At 40.1% G+C, this 17,965-nt stretch overlaps 1 protein-coding gene across 3 annotated transcripts in view; it reads right to left on the reverse strand.

Moving 5' to 3' along the window:
- Positions 1 to 17,965, reverse strand: part of TRPA1 (transient receptor potential cation channel subfamily A member 1) — a 172,893-nt gene that overhangs the window by 122,843 nt on the left and 32,085 nt on the right. For all 3 annotated transcript variants that reach the window (XM_040354407.1, XM_040354408.1, XM_040354406.1), the window contains 3 exons: positions 13,450 to 13,612; positions 5,223 to 5,398; positions 1,382 to 1,489 (listed from right to left, as the gene is read on the reverse strand). In XM_040354407.1, coding sequence (XP_040210341.1) covers positions 1,382 to 1,489; positions 5,223 to 5,398; positions 13,450 to 13,612 — 447 coding nt within the window. The remainder of the gene's footprint in view (positions 1 to 1,381; positions 1,490 to 5,222; positions 5,399 to 13,449; positions 13,613 to 17,965) is intronic.

A 17,965-nucleotide genomic window follows, 5' to 3' on the forward strand; every position in this document is an offset into this window, starting at 1 on the left:
CCTTTATCCGAGCACGCAACCTGGCAGGCCGCAGGAAAAGAAGGGGGGACGAGAGAGCACCCCCCTCCTGAACCGTACCATGTTGACCTGGACCTGGATGAAGAGGAGATCTTCTCATCGCTGGACCCCTGGAGAGGAGATCACCCGTCACAGGATAGTGGATTACCACCGCTGGAATTATTAATATTTTTTTTAATAAAGGACTTTCCCAACGGTGTCTGTTTTTTTTTTTTACAATTATTTACACTTTCTTTGTGAAATGGTAGAGGTACAATGTACCCCATTACCAATTCACATAGGGGGGGCCGGGATCTGGGGGTCCCCTTTGTTAAAGGGGTCTTCCAAATTCCGATAAGCCCCTTGCCCGCAGACCCCCACAACCACTGGGCAAGGGTTGTGGGGATGAGGCCCTTGTCCCCATCAACATGGGGACATGGTGCTATGAGGGGTCACAAACCCCCAAAGCATCCTTCCAATGTTGAGGGCATGTGGCCTGGAACGGTTCAGGGGGGGCGCTCTCTCGTCCCCCCTCTTTTCCTGCAGCCTGCCAGGTTGTGTGCTCGGATAAAGGGTGTGGTGTGGATTTAGGGGGGGGGGAACTCCACACCATTTTTTTTATTTGGGGTGGGGTTCCTGAAGGGTCTGAAATGGATATTTGGGGTGAACCCCACATAATTTTTTTTTTATTTGACACAGGGTTTCCCTTAATATCCATAATAGACCTGAAGGGCCTAGTAATTGATATTGGGGGGACCCCCACGCATTTTTAATTTTTTTTTATGAATGACTTTTCACAATGACACTTTGTGCAGGGACAGTTCTAAGCACGGGAAACAAGCGCTACTTCACAGGCATACTATACACCCCCCTAGGTACGAAATTGAAAGGAATATTTCACTTTATTTGTTTCACTTTAAGCATTATTAAAATCACTTTAGATTTCTCCCATAGACTTTTACAGGGTATTTCGAATTTGCAGCGAACAACCCAAATTGTTTGCTGTTCGTCGAACAGGCGACCAGGGAATGTTTGAGTCGACTAGTACTCAAAGCTCATCCCTAGCCATTAGAAGGCCATTAGAAGGAACAATGGTAGCAGTAGCGGTAGCAGTGACACCTCAGTGCTGGAGGGCTCCATTTTAAAGGTAAGTCTACCCTGATGTGCTAGTGTGCGGTGCATAGGGCATAACACTGCAAGGACATATTTAAAAAAAAAAGGGTTTTAGAGTTTATTACTGCTTTAAAGTGTCTGCAATTCAATTTAATTGCATTTTTGCACCTGAAAGAAACACTGTCACGTAGTATTATATCCTGTGCTTAGGGATCAGTATTCCAGTGACAGACACATGTACAGTAGGCTGTTATGTGCCGTATACACTTACCAGCATTATAAGGGCCTCTGCATTGTCCTTATAGCAAGCAGTCATAATTGGTGAGTTCCCAAGGTCACCTTCCAGATTAATATCTGTAGTGCTATGATTCAGTAATTCCTAGGAAAAAAAATACAGCAAAACATGCAAATAATGCAATATACAGTACATATAATAACAATAAAACAATAATGTTTTTAATGTATAACAATTTTGGATCTGTTAGTATTATTATGTATATTATATATACACAACATAGCTGTTTTATCAACTCTCAAATGGGCCACAAGTCACAATTGAAATTTGGCAAATCAATGCAATTTGAAAATGAGTCTGCAAAATTTTTGAATCTTGGATTTAAAAAAAATGTTGGTTTAACCACATCAGTAGTGTCAAATATCAAATTTGGTTTATGTCACACAATCTTCTGCTATATACCAGATTTGTTTTTGTATCTGTTATCAGTACTAAGCTAAGATACTTGAGACAAGAGATGGTGCAACAGTCTGACTCTTCTGCTGTTAAAGGGCAATAGAAGTGTTATAGCAAGAGTGGATCTTCAGGTTATTACAAATATTCTATAATGACTGGTTCTCTTCAAGTTATTATGGGCTATAAGTTCACTAATGGGTGTAACAGTAATCCATCTGACATATAGCAGAGTAATATAGTGCCTGGTGGAATACTTATGATTACAAAGCATAGTCCCTGCTATTAGCTACTAAATGCATTAGACAAGGGAAGGATGCTTCAATTGAACATTAAAACACCAGATGTGAATTACAAGGAAAAAATAAACTTCCGTTATTTGTCCAACTAAAGCCCCATTTTTACTGTCTTGATAATTGTATTATGTTCTATTCCATTTACCAGACTCCTGAACTTAATTCCTAGTCAATTTTAAAAGGAGAACAATCCAGTGTTGTGCACAGATACATTTGAGCATTTGCAAAGTGCTAAGAACGTAGGGGCAGATTCACGTACATCCGCGTAAAATTGTGCAGGCATAACGTATCTGATTTACGTTACGCCACCGCAACTTACACGGACAAGTGCTGTATTCTCAAAGCACTTGCTCCGTAAGTTGCGGCGGCGTAGCGTAAATCGGCCGGCGTAAGCCCGCCTAATTCAAATGTGGAAGGGGGGGGCGTGTTTTATGTTAAACTACTGTGACCCAACGTGATTGACGTTTTTGCGGAACGGCGCATGCGCCGTCCGTGGAATTTCCCAGTGTGCATTGCTCCAAAGTATGCCGCAAGGACGTCATTGGTTTCGAAGTGAACGTAAATGACGTTGAGCCCCATTCACGGACGACTTACGCAAACAACGTAACTTTTTCAAATTTTCGGGAATGACGGCCATACATAACATTGGCTGCGCCTCATATAGCAGGGGCAACGATACGCTGAGAAAAGCCTAACGTAAACGTCGTAACTTTACTGCATCGGCCGCGCGTATCTAGCTAATTTGCATACTCAACGCGGACTTCGACGGAAGCGCCACCTAGCGGTCAAAAAAAATGCAGTTTAGATCCGACGGCGTAAGAGACTTACGCCTGTCGGATCTAATGGATATCTATGCGTAACTGATTCTAAGAATCAGTCGCATAGATACGACGGCGCAACGCAGAGATACGATGGCGTATCTGGAGATACGCCGTCGTATCTCGTTTGTGAATCTGGGCCGTAGTGTGTAGAGTATGCTATGCACTAACCTAACCATAGAGTCTGATTTAGACTTTAGCTAAAGTACACGCAGTGCAGGTGATTTACTTAGGCGGTAATACATGTTCATTAAGCTTATTGAATAAAGTGGGGTTTAAAAATGAGATAAAAAATGTTGTAACACAAAAATTAAGTCCTCTTTGAAAAAAAATGTTTATACACCCCTGTGGCTAACAGCATCATTACAACAGTCTATACTTTTGTCCTGGAGGGTCAAGCTTAATGACCGCACAAGTACGTCCCAAAGTTGGAAATTTATATAAGGGAAACCTTGGACCTGGAGGACTGGAAACATATTTGGCATGCTACTGTGCATTGCTCTATTAACGTAATTCAATCTAACTATAATCTATTAATGAGATGGTACATTATTCCTCAACCCTTGGTGGAGTTTAAACAGACAACCTCTGACTGCTGCTTAAGGGAATGTCAACTATTGGTAACTGTTCTGCAAATTTGGTGGGAGTGTCCAAAAATTAAATGGTTCTGATCCCATGTCTACCAATTGGTATATACATATTAGAAAGAGAATCAACAGAAGCAATGTTAAAGCTAAAACAAGCTTACTCCACCAAAAATCAACATTGCCTCCCGACATGTGTTTCTCGTCGAAAACCAGCCCGACGAGGAACACGACGAGGAAAATTGAGACTCCCGACGAGGAAAAAAACAACTTGTTCTCTTTTTTTCTCATCGAGTTCCAGTTTTCTCGATGAAAAACATACACACGACTGTTTTCCTCAGCAAAAAAGCTCTGCCACCAAGTTTCTTATTGTTAGGCCTCGTACGGTCGTGTGTACGAGGCCTAACACTTGGCATCTGTTGCATAATAAGCTGACTAATGATCGAGTGGAGCTCCCCTGGCATCTCATGGCATTTCACCCCCTCTTTCTCTTCCTTACTCTATTCTTTCAGCCTTTACCCTGTCTCCTTTATTATCTCTATTTTAACTTTATTTTATTTTATTCCTATATTTGTCTGAAAATTTCTTAATAAACAGCCAAACTGAAAGTGCCCTTCTATACCACTGCATGATCCCTCTGGGTAATGTTTAAGGCTTGAATCCTGCTTGTTTTGCGAGACAACATTTGCAAACCGAGTAAGGATTTTTTTAAAAAGTTGCTCATCTTTTAAAACGCTCGTTAACCGCGTTACTCGTACTGTACTCCCAAATCACCTGTTGGAACAAGATGCCTTTTTTTTATACCCAGAAACAATTTTATTGAGAAAAAAGATGCCAGTGTACAGGGGATAACAAGATGACATTGTAAGACCCAGGAGTAAAAAAACACTTGCTACAAAGAAGCGTTCTGACCACCTTGTAATAAAATACTCTCTATGGGTAAGTCGTGCCATTCCTTTAGGGTGGAAGGGTGTTATGCACTTAGTTTTATTTTCACTCTACTCTCTTTTAAATGTTGTTTTACCTTCTTTGTACAAATTAGATTTTTCTTTTTGATGAGTGGGGTTCTGATTTGAAGTGCATTCATATATGACTTTTGGATTTTTAGTAGTGCACACACACACATTGGGATTCAACATTGCTTGATAATGTTGATGGCTGTACCAAAAGTAATGCAAGTGGGCATCAGTTATGAAATGATTCATTAAGTTCTTGACAAAAGAGGAGTGTGAGCTGTTCTAAATCCACAGAAGGCTACAGAATGTTTACACAGATAACATCATTGACAAGAGTCGCCAATGATAGGACATTACTCTTGTCAGTGGTGTCATCTACAGTACGTAAACATTTTGTAGCCTGGATGTAGCCTGGATGTTAAACAGCCTGCACTTCTCTGTTAAGAACTCACTTTGCTTCAACTTGGAATAGATTACCGTATTACCGTATTTACCTGCAATGCAAAAGAAGAAGACAAGTTACTATAGAGGAGTTACTTTACCAGCATGTGAAATTTGAAGGACCTGTGTAAGTTAATAACAAAGTTAGGCCCACTTTTGCATTACTTTTGGCCCGCATATATTGAAGATACAGGTCTTTGGTTTATACCATGCAAATACTGCTTATTCTAAGAAAAGTTATAACATCCTATTGTATATGCAGCAGGATGAATTGTCAGATACTAAACATACAAATTGCTTCTTGTTCGCAGTCTTGCGGTATTTCTTACCTCCACTATAGAGTTATGATGCAATTGAATGGCCATATGAATTGGAGCCAGTCTATAAAAGTTGAGCAAGTTTGGGTTAGCTCCTCTGCTTAAGAGAATTCTGACACTGCCCACCTGGTTTTTAACTATAGCCCAGTGGAGTGGTGTACCTCCTCTACTATCCAGAGCATTAAGAGCTGCAAAAAAAAAAAAAATAGTACATATATTATTGCTGGTATATAACAATGCCTGGTGGTAAATATAAACTTTATTTGTGAAGAATTTGTATGCTGCATAAAAAAAAAACATTTTAATAATATTGGTTCCCATGGTGTCATAATACATCAGAAGCCTTTCACTCCAATAAAAAAATTCAAAGACATACTCCAGCTGAACATGAAAATCTGTCATTCAAATAAAGAAAGCAGATCCTTTCTGCAATGTGCATCCTTGCATTTAACTTGTTCCAGAGCTGTCTGCATTGCAAATTCCTATGCTCACCATCAACCCAGTCTCCCAAAACCACCTTATTCCGATCCTGTAAATATACTGGATCCATGGATTTTTGTTTGAAGGGCGTTGGCCAGGAACTTGTGTTGCATACAGACAGCAGAACTTTTTCAGCCAACATACACAAAACTACGTTGTTTTTCAGCTCTTTAGCGCCACCCTTTGGGCAACTTCTGCTAATGTTGTCTGATGGTTAGCACTGGTTCGGAGCATGCATATTTGTACTTTGGATTTTAGTCCGACGGACTTGTGTACAGATGATCGGATAATCCAATGGAACACATTTGTTGTCGGACAAATTGAAAGCATGCTATCCAACATTTGTTGTCGAAAATTCCGACAATAATTGTCCGATGGAGCGTACAAACGGTCAGATTATCTGACAAAACACATCCATCACACAATTGTTGTCGGAATATCATTTGTACGGGCCTTTAATGTTTGCAGCTGTGTCCACTACAAAATATGGGGCCTGCATGTATCTTAAAGCCAACCTAACCATGGATAACTGTACTGCGCAAAGCCCAGTCCCTCTTGTTCCTAATAGTGAGAGTGATCTAAGAAAGCATGCTTTTGATGCAACAGAGCTTTTAAAAATACACCCACTGCAAGTTTTGCTTCGCCTCTCACTTTCAAAAAGCCTTATTTTAAAATGAATATATGTGCTAAATATTTTCTCATAGATATTAATTGGACTGGAACATTTCTTAAGGACTGAATGTAACTGATGATACAGGAAGCAGTGGGAGGAACACTTACATAAAGAGTTACATAGCACAGTCTTCAGGATGGACTCTCCTATTGACTTAGATGCTGGATTATTGCAGCATTAGATTAGAAACAATTAACATTTAAGTAAAGTGAACAGACTTTATGATTTTAGAATAGTTTCAGAATTTACAAGCTAGCATTATTTGTATTTGTTTCACTTGTGTGACCATGCTCCTTTAAGTATACTAAGGCTTGTAGTAATTTAATACATTAGCCAAAGTGAGTGCATAGAGCTTTTCATACATTCTTTTGGGGGCCCTTTGTTCATATTTACAGTTGCAGGTTCCTCTATCTATCTAAGGTTTAAGAACATGACCTCCAACTAGCAGGAGGAAAGTTAAAAACTTATCTTAGAAAGTATTATTTGCCAAAAGAATAGTAGTGCACTATTGTTAAAACATTTTAGGCAGGTGTGAAGAACTGATGCAAAGTAAGAATGCTTTCAAAAATATATATTTTAACTTATTTAATTTTATCAGTTTACAAAATGCAAAGTGAGTGATGAACAGAAGAAAAATCTTACACAATTCAATATTTTGTGAGACTACCCTTTGGCATTGAACCAGCATCAATTCTTAAGCCCCGCACACACGATCGGAAATTCCAACCGTGTGTATGCCCCATCGGAGTAATTCAGTTGAAATCCATCAGAGTTTAGATAGAGAACATGTTCTTTTTTACTCCGATGGAATTCCGTCAGAATTCCGATGTGAGTTTGGCCGGGCAAAAGCCTGATAGTGTGTACGGGGCTTTACACTTGCACACCTTGCACACTTGCACTATGTTGGGGATTTTGTAGGATTAGAGTCAGGTGTAGATTAACCAATTATACCAAGCAGGTGTTAATAATCATCAATTTGATATGTAGGTTGAAACTGAAACAGAAACAGCTACTGAAGCGACACAGAGAAACAGGCAACGCTGCTGATGCAGTGGTTCGGCCAAGGAAACTTAATACAGCAGATAAAGGACACATCATGCTAAATTTACTTCAACATCAGAAGATGTCCAGCAGTGCCATCAGCACAGATCTCATGGAAACCAGTAGGACCCACCCAGGTACACCCATCTAATGTGTGGAGAAGTCTGGACAGAAATTGTCTTGATGGAAGAATTGTGGCCAAGAAGTCATACCTCCAATGTGGAAACAAGGCTAAGCGACTTAACTATGCATAAACACATAGGAACTGGAATGCAGAAAAATTGCAGCAGGTTCTCTAGACTGATCAATCCAAAACAGAAAGTTACAGGTCACTAATAGCCATTGGTATTGCAGCATGGGGTAGAATTAATCAATGCAGCAAAGACAAATATACAAACAGTGCAAGCAGTCTGTATCCATGTTGAATCTATTTAAATAGCAGATTTCAATGTTTGCTGGAAAGTACCTTACATTCCATTCAAATCCTAGCATTGCAATACAGTATCTCACAAAAGTGAGTACACCCCCCACATTTGTGTAAATATTTTATTATATCTTTTCATGTGACAACACTGAAGAAATTACACTTTGCTACAATGTAAAGTAGTGAGTGTACAGCTTGTATGTAAAATTGCTGTCCCCTCAAAATAACTCAACGTAAAGCCATTAATGTCTAAACCGTTGTCAACAAAAGTGAAAATGTCCAAATTGGGTCCAAAGTGTCAACATTTTTTGTGGCCACCATTATTTTCCAACACTGCCTTAACCCTCTTGAGCTTGGAGTTCACCAGAGCTTCACAGGTTGCCACTGGAGTCCTCTTCCACTCCTCCATGATGACATCACAGACCATGACACTCCCACCACCATGCTTGACTGTAGGCAAGACACACTTGTTTTTGTACTCCTCACCTGGTTGCAAGCCACGCAAGCTTTATAGCATCTGAACCAAATAAGTTTATCTTCATTTCATCTGACCATAGGATGAATCCCATGTCCTTAGTCTGCTTTTCTTCAGTAAACTGTGGGCTTTCTTGCATCATCTTTAGAAGAGGCTTTATTCTGGGATGACAGCCACGCAGACCAATTTTGATGCAGTATGCAGCGTATGGTTTGAGCACTGACAGGCTGACCCCCCACCCCTTCAACCTCTGCAGCAATGCTGGCAACACTCATACGTCTATTTCCAAAAGACAACCTCTGAATATGACGCTGAGCATGTGCACTCAACTTCTTTGGTCCACCATAGTGGACCAAAGAAGCGATTCAGAAGCGATTCAGTTCGCATGCGCCGCGCTTTATAAGTTTTTCATTCATTCATTCATTCATAGTAAGGCCTGTTCTGAGTGGAGCCTACCTGTTAAACTACTGCATGGTCTAGGCCAGGGATATGCAATTAGCGGACCTCCAGCTGTTGCAGAACTACAAGTTCCATGAGGCATAGCAAGACTGACAGCCACAAGCATGACACCCAGAGACAGAGGCATGATGGGACTTGTAGTTTTGCAACAGCTGGAGGTCCGCTAATTGCATATCCCTGGTCTAGGCCATCGTGCTGCAGCTCAGTTTCAGGGTCTTGGCAATCTTCTTATAGCCTAAGACATTTTTATGTAGAACAATAATTCATTTTTTCAGATCCTCAGAGAGTTCTTTGCCATGAGTTGCCATGTTGAACTTCCAGTGACCAGTATGAGAGAGAGAGAGCGATAACACCAAATTTAACACAGCTGTTCCCCATTCACACCTGAGACCATGTAACACTAACGAGTCACATGACACCGGGGAGTGAAAATTGCTAATTGGGCCCAATTTGGACATTTTCACTTGTACACACGATCGGATATCTGATGGAATCTAATCCGATGGATTTTTTCATCGTATATCCGATGAAGCTGACTTTCATCAGTCTTGCCTACACAAAAATCTGACTGTGCCAAAACGCGGTGACGTAAAACACTACGACGTGCTGAGAAAAATGAAGTTTAATGCTTCCGAGCATGCGTCGACTTGTTCTGAGCATGCATGTATTTTTGACCGATGGACTTCCACACAGACGATCGTTTTTTTCTATCGTTTTTTTATCCATAGGAAAAATTTAAAACATGTTCTATTTTTTTTCACCGATGGAAAACAAACCGATGGGGCCCACACACGATCGGTTTGTCTGATGAAAACAGTCCATTGGTCTGTTTTCATCGGACAAACCAATCGTGTGTACAGGGCTTCAGAGGTGTACTCACTTGTGTTGTCAGTGGTATAGACATTAAGATTTTTTGAGGGGACAGCACATTTTGAGAGGACAGCAAACTTACACTGTTATACAAGCACTACTTTACATATTGTCACATGAAAAGATATAATAAAATATTTACAAAAATGTGAGGGTTATACTAATTTTTGTGAGATACTGTATATTAAATAAAACTCTTACTTTAAATCTTAAATCATATTTTCCTTGGTGATCCTGCAATTAAAACATCTCCTGTACTAAGTTGGCTATGCTCACTCCTGCACTGTTTATGAAAAGGAGCCATGGTTGTCAACTCTGTTGGTTTTCAAACACATCTACCTTTGTTCAATTTCATTACACATTTACATAGAGGGTTATGAGATTAGTAGTTTACAGAACAAAAGATTTTGTTTAGTTTTCAATGCAGCTCACAGGAAGTGAATTTCTGACAAACATCTCCTAAATATTTGAAATGGGGGGGGCGGGGAGTACGTTGGGACTTTATATGAGGTAATAGGTCAATTACCTCCATCCCTAATAATTGAATGGTAAAAAAGAGAACAGGAGAGAGCGGGACCTTATATGAGGCATGTGCAGGGAAGGATTACAATTGATTGGGGGAAAATAATATACCTGGAATACATTAAAAATTTTATATTTTAATACTTTCACATAATGCATCGTACATGACTATATTGCATTATTGAAGAAGTTCGTAAACATGCACAATTCACAGATTAAGTTAAGAAAAAAGGTTATACAAGCAGTCACCCAAATACAAAAAAGGTACAATAAAATATACTGCAGTAAAACATATTGAAACTTAAGGTAGGTAGCTCTACACGTTTCGCGACTTTGGTCGCTCATCAGGAGCAAGCATGCATTGTATTTCTGTAACAACATAAACACATTTCAGGTTGATGCAGGGCATCTAACATTCTAGAGACCATGAACAAGTCAACGTCCCAGATGATATTCACCAGGTAACCAAATGTTGCGGACATGGAGGTGAAGCCCTGACAGGCCCCCATGGGCTAGGACAGCCCCTACCGGGGACTGTGGCAGGATACTCTAGGGCAAACGGCCCCCATAAAAGGACGCATCCAGGTTGCACAGGCATCAAGCAAGGAATTATGTATGGACAGGAGTCAGTGAGTGGTGCTAACTATGAATTTTTTTTCTAAATAAGACTGAAAAAGGAAAAGGAAGTTGCGTGTGTTAACGAAAAGAGACATTAAACTAAGGCTATGAAATTAAGCCAAGGGGAATGGGTAATGGGTGTGAGGGAAATTACCTGTAAGATCAGAATGTATTGCATGTGAATCTGTGATTTGTAGAGAGCCAAATGCCTGCAACAAACATAGGTAGCGCCCTTACATAGGGGCCACCGTCCAAGAATCCCACCAATGTCACGCACGCGAGGGGGAGGGGAAAAATGCGGAAGAGCCGCCTGGTAGTTTGGGGCCAGGTTCACTCCCATCATCCCTCGTAGATGTCATACCAAGACGCCGTACGGGGAACAAGCTCTGTGTAAGGCAATGGAGGGCATGGCGTCGACACGCAGTGCCCGCCCACACGTCCGTGCATAAAGGCAGTGTAGGTCGGGGAGTGTAGGCAGTGCGTGTTGCAGCCCCCGGATTGAAGCAAACCCCGCAGGGGGCCGGAGGTGAACAACATCCAAAGCCAAGGACAACAGTAATGGGACCTGTGCAGAAATGAAGAAAGACCTGGAAAAAAAACGGATATGGAAGGCCGGAATGGATGGTTGTACAAAATAACATAATAAGCATATTACTAACACAAAACAAGAAGGGACAACAAAAATACAGTAATAAATAATAAATATAAACATATATTGTAAACAGTCAAGTCCCAAAAAGCACATGCTTCCACCCCTCATTAAATGATTGATTGTCTTATTTAGAAAAAAAATTCACAGTTACCACCACTCACGGACTCCTGTCCATACATCATTCCTTGCTTGATGCCTGTGCAACCTGGATGTGTCCTTTTTTAGGGGCCGTTTTCCCTACAGTATCCTGCCACAGTCCCCGGTAGGGGCTGTCCTAGTCCATGGGGGCCTGTCAGGGCTTCACCTCCATGTCGGCAACATTTAGTTACCTGGTGAGTACCATCTGGGACCTTGACTTGTTCAGAGTCTCATAAATGTTAGATGTTAGATGCCCTGGATCAACCTAAAATGTGTTTATGTCATTACAGAAATACAATGCATGCTTGCTTGCTTTCTCCTGATGAGCAAAAAAAAATTGGGAAACGCGTAGTTTACTGCATTATATTTTATTGTACCTTTTTTGTATTCGGATCACTGCTTGTATAACCTTTTTTCTTAACTTAATCTGTGAATTGTGCATGTTTACCAATTTCTTTAATAATGCAATATAGTCATGTACGATGCATTATGTGAAAGTATTAAAATATAAAGTTTTTAACGTATTCCGGGTATATTATTTTCCCCCAATCAATTGTAATCCTTCCCTGCACATGCCTCATATAAAGTCCCGCTCTCTCCTGTTCTCTTATTTACCGTTTTAGTTGTTCTTTAATCAATAGATTTGCCATTGTTAAATAAAGGGATTTCTATTGCTATAATAACTTGGCATATATTCTACGTATAAGTATGTGGTGGTGTTTTAGGGTATTAGCATCCACCTGACACAAGTCTGAACAACTAAAAGTGATAATATAATGCAAACAGCAGCCCCGGAGATAGGTAGCTGGTGTTGTTTGCAAATTTAAATGTTTCTGTTAAGCTCAAATTTGACCCTATCAGTTGCCATCCTGTAAGCCCATATTATTAAAGAGGCCACAAATCACATTTAAGGAGCATGTGGAAATGGGCCCCAAAATCAGCAAGGTCCCGTCAAGTAAATATTTTTTTCACACTCACTGTGAACTGACAAAGGGCTTCAAAGTGTTATAAGTGGTTGCAATACTGCTGTGGCCACGGTGATGTTTAGAAAAGTTGTATTTTCTGCAGCCATCAGTGTAGACTCCTTGGGGAGCTAATCATCTGTGTTGAGGACTGAAGTGTCCATGATCACAAGCTTGGCAGCCTGTAGTCACAAACTGCTCTAGGTAGAACTTTCACAAAAATTCTGCTATGGTTGGGTGCTGGTCCAGTTCATCTCTCTAGCAGATAATTACCAAGATCAAGAAGGATTCACTGCACAAACACTAAAACAAATCACAAATAAAATATTTTCTCAGAAAATTAGATGGAATCCCTGCACAATTGGATTGTAGAAAACATCTCCTTAGTTTATTAAATCGCACAGGTGCATTTCATACACACCACTGCTTTTTCAAAAAAAAATTTAAGTGGAAGTAAACCTTCCTATCGTGTTCAGACAAGGAAGCTGCCATCTTGGCCTCTGTTTAATTTACAATTGCCATAATGCTGCACATGTGATCAGTTATGATAGCAGCCATTGGTTGGTTTGACAGTTTGGTTGAGAGAACAACCAATGGGAGGGTTACATTTCTGGCATGTGCCAGAAATGTAACCGTTTTTTGAAACTGTTAATGGATGGGTTTACTTCCGCTTTAAGAAAGCACTTGTAAGTGTGAAATACATAAGAACTGTATCCTGTGTCATTTAATAACCAAGGGAAGATGTTTTCCACAAGGTGATTCTGCAAGTAATTTTGACAAGCCAGTGTTTTCTTACAAAGATTTTAGGGTTGGTAATTTAATTTTTTCAAGTATCAACTGACACCAGAGGCCAGCAATTTTGTATTATGTTATGTATATCACACACGTTACTTTCTCACTTTTACCACCCGGAGTGATATTTTACCTTCATCGGTACCCTCATTGACTATCATGAACACAATTTCCAAGTGTCCATGTTTTGCAGCATAATGTAGTGGAGTGGCCTCGATATCATCTCTGGCCATCAGGCAAGAAGGATTCTTCAGTATAAAACTCCGCACACGACACACATGACCCTCCTTAACAAGCTGCATAAAAATAACAATGACAGTTAACCCACTGCCAATTAGTATTAAGCATGATAAAATATACAGTATCTAATAAAAGCGTGCTTATGGTAGAGGCAGGGCCGGACTTACCATTGGCCTTGACTGGGCTCAAGCCCAGGGGCCCCACCCAATAGGGGGCCCCTTTAAAAAAAAAAATAAAAATTTTTTTTTTTTTTTTTTTTTTTTTTAGGGGTCCGGAGGTCCCCAGGGGCCCGGAGGCCCCCAGGGCCCCGGACGGCAACCCCCCCTTTTTTTATTTATTTTTTGTAAAAAAATGTTTTTTTTTATATATTTTTTATTTTTATATATATATAATATTATATATATATATATATATATATATATATATATATATATATATATATATATATATATATTTTATTATTATTATTAAAGGGCCCAGGGGTCTCCAGGGCCCCGGATGGCAACCCCCCTTTTTTTTATTTATTTTTTGTAAAAAAATGTTTTTTTTATATATTTTTTATTTTTATATATATAATATATATATATATATATATATATATATATATATATATATATATATATATATATATTTTTTTTTTATTATTATTATTAAAGGGCCCAGGGGTCTCCAGGGCCCCCGGATGGCAATCCACCTTTTTTATTTTTTTATAAAAAAAATTAATTTTTTTTTTATATATATATATATATATATATTTTTTTTTTTATTAAAGGGCTCAGAGGTCCCCAGGGCCCCATGTGGCAACCCCCCCTTTTTTATTTTTTTTATAAATGTTTATTTTTTTATTTTTGTTTATTTATTTTTTATTAAAAGGCCCCCAGGGCCCCCGGGTTTGGCAACCTCCCTTTTTTTATGTATTTTTTATAAATGTTTTTTTTTTTTATTATTAAAGGGCCCAGAGGTTTATTTTTTCTTTTTATTAAAAGGCCCAGAGGTCCCCAGGGCCCCGGATGGCTACATATATTTATATATATTTGTCTTCTTCTTTATTTCTTCTTTTTTTTGTAAAGGCCCCCCCCGCTTCTCAATTTGCGGCAGCCCCCACGCTTCTCAATTTCAGGCGGCAGCACCCCCCCCCCCCCCGGTTCTCTGCTTCAGGGGGCCCATGCCTTAAGCTGTGCAAGGGGCCCCAAAATTCCTGATGGCGGCCCTGCGCATACCTCCCAACACGCACAGACTTTCCCGCACAGACAGCTTCTTCCCGCAGTCCCGCAAAAGGGTTAATTTTCCCGCACTGCAAGAGGAGGCAGCATGGAAGCAGGAGGAACCGGAGTGGTGTGTGGAGGACTGTGGCTGCTGAAGGGAAGATAGCCGAGAGCCGGGCTAATGACAGTCTGTGGCCCCGGCTGTTGGCACAGGTGAGAGAGGCACTCCCCCCCTCAACAACTGCAAAATCCCCCCCCGCTCAACAACTTTAATGCGCTCCCCCCCGCTCAACAACTTCAATTCGCCCCCCCCGCTCAACAACTTCGATCCCCCCCAATTCTCGGCACCAGGGGGCCCCTTCAACACTCAAGCCCAGGGGCCCCCACCACCCTAAGTCCTGCCCTGGGTAGAGGGCACCACAACTTTGCCTGACTATCTTTTTTTTGTTATTATTTATTATAAGTGTATTGTTCAAATACATTTTGTTGTGTAAAATATGTTTTTTTTTAAATGATTACCCTCCCTGGGAGCCAAATACCCAAGAATGTCACACTCATCCTATTGATCATGCCAGTGTAGCATTATAAAAAATGTTTGCAGGAGTTCCCGGAGACCTAATTTTTTTTTCAAGGGTTCCTACATTGTAAAAAGGTTGAGAAAGGCTGCTCTATACATTGAAAGATAGATCTGTAATTGCAGTGTCACCCTTACTGTTTGAAATTTGCAACTTGTTAGTCAAAATCTGCCATTAAATGCAATCTTTATTTGCTTTTCAAATGAGTATTGTCATTACCATGACCTTAGAATATAGATATAACAATTACATGCAAACTCAACTGTCTTTTTAAATCAGTTTTGAAAATATCTGGTGATATACAGATGTCAGAGGATTGGCTGAACACCCCCTCAAACTCTGTTCATGGATCACTTATTGAGTGTGGTATTGCAATTAGCTCTGTTATGAACACAATAAACCTGTTCAGTATGGTGCTGAGCAATGTGCTGAAAAGTGGATGAAAACTCAAAAAAAAATTTTTTATGTCACAATGTAGAGAATATGATTTCCTATAATCTGTGCCCAGTCTTGCCACACAGAGTTAATCCAGCTCTGAGCAATCCTCTTTTATTGTTCAGTGAAAATTAACAGACTTCCAGATAAAAACCTGTCTAAATTAAAAGTCCTTTCCGTCCCCTTGCATTGAGTGACATACATTACCTCTCACAATGAACTGTGGATCACCCCCCATATTATGATAAACATCCAGGAATGTGCATGTGTCCAAGCTAGTGCACGAGATATGTAAAAACCCTGTCACTCGAAGCAAGGGGACGGAAAGGACTTTTTATTTAGAAAGGTTTTTTACCTGGAAGTCTGTTAATTTTCACTGAACAATAAAAGAGAATTGCTCAGAGCTGGATTAACCCTGTGTGGCAAGACTGGACACAGGTGATAGGAAATCTTAGGCCCCGTACACACGAGAGGATCGATCCGCTGAAATTGATCCGCGGATCGGTTTCAGCGGATAGATCCGCTGGTGTGTACGATCCAGCGGATATTTATCCGCGGATATATTTTGGGCCGACCGATTTCCAGCAGATAAAAATTTCTTAGCATGCTAAGAAATCTATCCGCTGGAATCGGCTCCAGCGGATCGATCCGGTGGTCTGTACAGACTCACCGGATCGATCCGTCCGAACCCATCCCTCGCATGCGTCGTAATGATTTGACGCATGCGTGGATATCCTTATATGACAGCGTCGCGCACGTCGCCGCGTCATCATCGCGGCGACGGCGCGACATGTCACCGCGGATGGAATTCCGCGGGGATTTTGATCTCCTGGTTAGTACAACCAGGAGATCAAAATCCGCCAGAGTCTTTATCCGCGGATACGGTCCGGAGGACCGTTTCCGCGGATAAATCCTCTCGTGTGTACCCGGCATTATTCTCTACATTGTGACATAAAAAAAAAATGTTTACATCCACTTTAAATAGATTTGTTTTTGCAATTCCAACTTGGTTAAAAATGATTTAAATTAAAAAATGTTTTTGGAGTGGGTCCCTTTAAAATCCATATCAGACCTGAAGTGCCTAGTATGGATTGTGGGACCCCACACTGTTTCTTTTCTGAATTGTTTGTTTACATTTCAGCTGATGAGGCTTCCCAGCCTGCTCCTTAATAACCAGCTATTCTTCACACAGAATTGGAATCGGTCTATAATTTTTCAACCAATCCAAATTTGAATCGTTCCAAAAAATTGGAATTCGCTAGAAAACGAAAATATACATAACGAAATTAGAAGGTTTTCAGCGAAATTCGTTACTATTTAATTTGGCGATTCACATACATCCAAATCACTGAATAACCAAAAATGTGTCTGTATTTATATTTAGACCCGATCTACTGGGGGTAAAAAAAATCGCAAAGAGAGAAATTGCACTGGCTCTGTACCAAACAAACATATTACATAAGAGGAATGTAACCATCCATTGATCAATTCAACAATGGAGATGTAACAAGGTCCTGTCCATAGTATGTGATGGATAGTTATATGCCTGAAATGCTGGTGCACTGTCTCTCTTAGTGATTTTACTACAGTTTTACAATTTCCCAGACCTGAGAAGAGCTGCAAGGCCATGAACTTAACTATGATATGACACCACAAAAACCTGATTAGGGAATGAGAAGGATTTCTAACTCTGTGTTTAACCAATATTCCTTAGTGCTGGTAGTGTGTTTTTATTAGTTATATCTGTGGGGTGTCCATCACATAAATATGTATGTTCACATTGCCTAAGCATACATATTTGTGTGAATGGAAGAGAGAAGAGGGAGTGATGCCATACACCTCCAGTGCCCAGTTTTCTTGGGGCAGCCAACAACACTCAAATAAGATAATGTACAAACTATTTTTTTCCCTTGAGATTTGTAGTCCAGGGGTGTCAGCTGAGGCCTAAAGCCTTGAGACTTTTACTCCATCTGGCCAATTTTGGTCATCTCACATCTATGCCTATCTTTAGCCATAGCAAACTATTAGCACAGATATTTTGCTAATCTTTTCCAATAAACTAAAATCTATCATGTTGCTGTTTGTTAAGAAACATATATAAGATTTGTAAGGCAGAACAGCGGTCATTTTTGGGGTGTTTAAAATGTATTCACCAGTAGCAACCAATCAAAAGTTTCACTGATTAGACCACTAA

The sequence above is a fragment of the Rana temporaria genome, chromosome 5 (assembly GCF_905171775.1).
Source record: "Rana temporaria chromosome 5, aRanTem1.1, whole genome shotgun sequence".
NCBI lineage: Eukaryota > Metazoa > Chordata > Amphibia > Anura > Ranidae > Rana > Rana temporaria.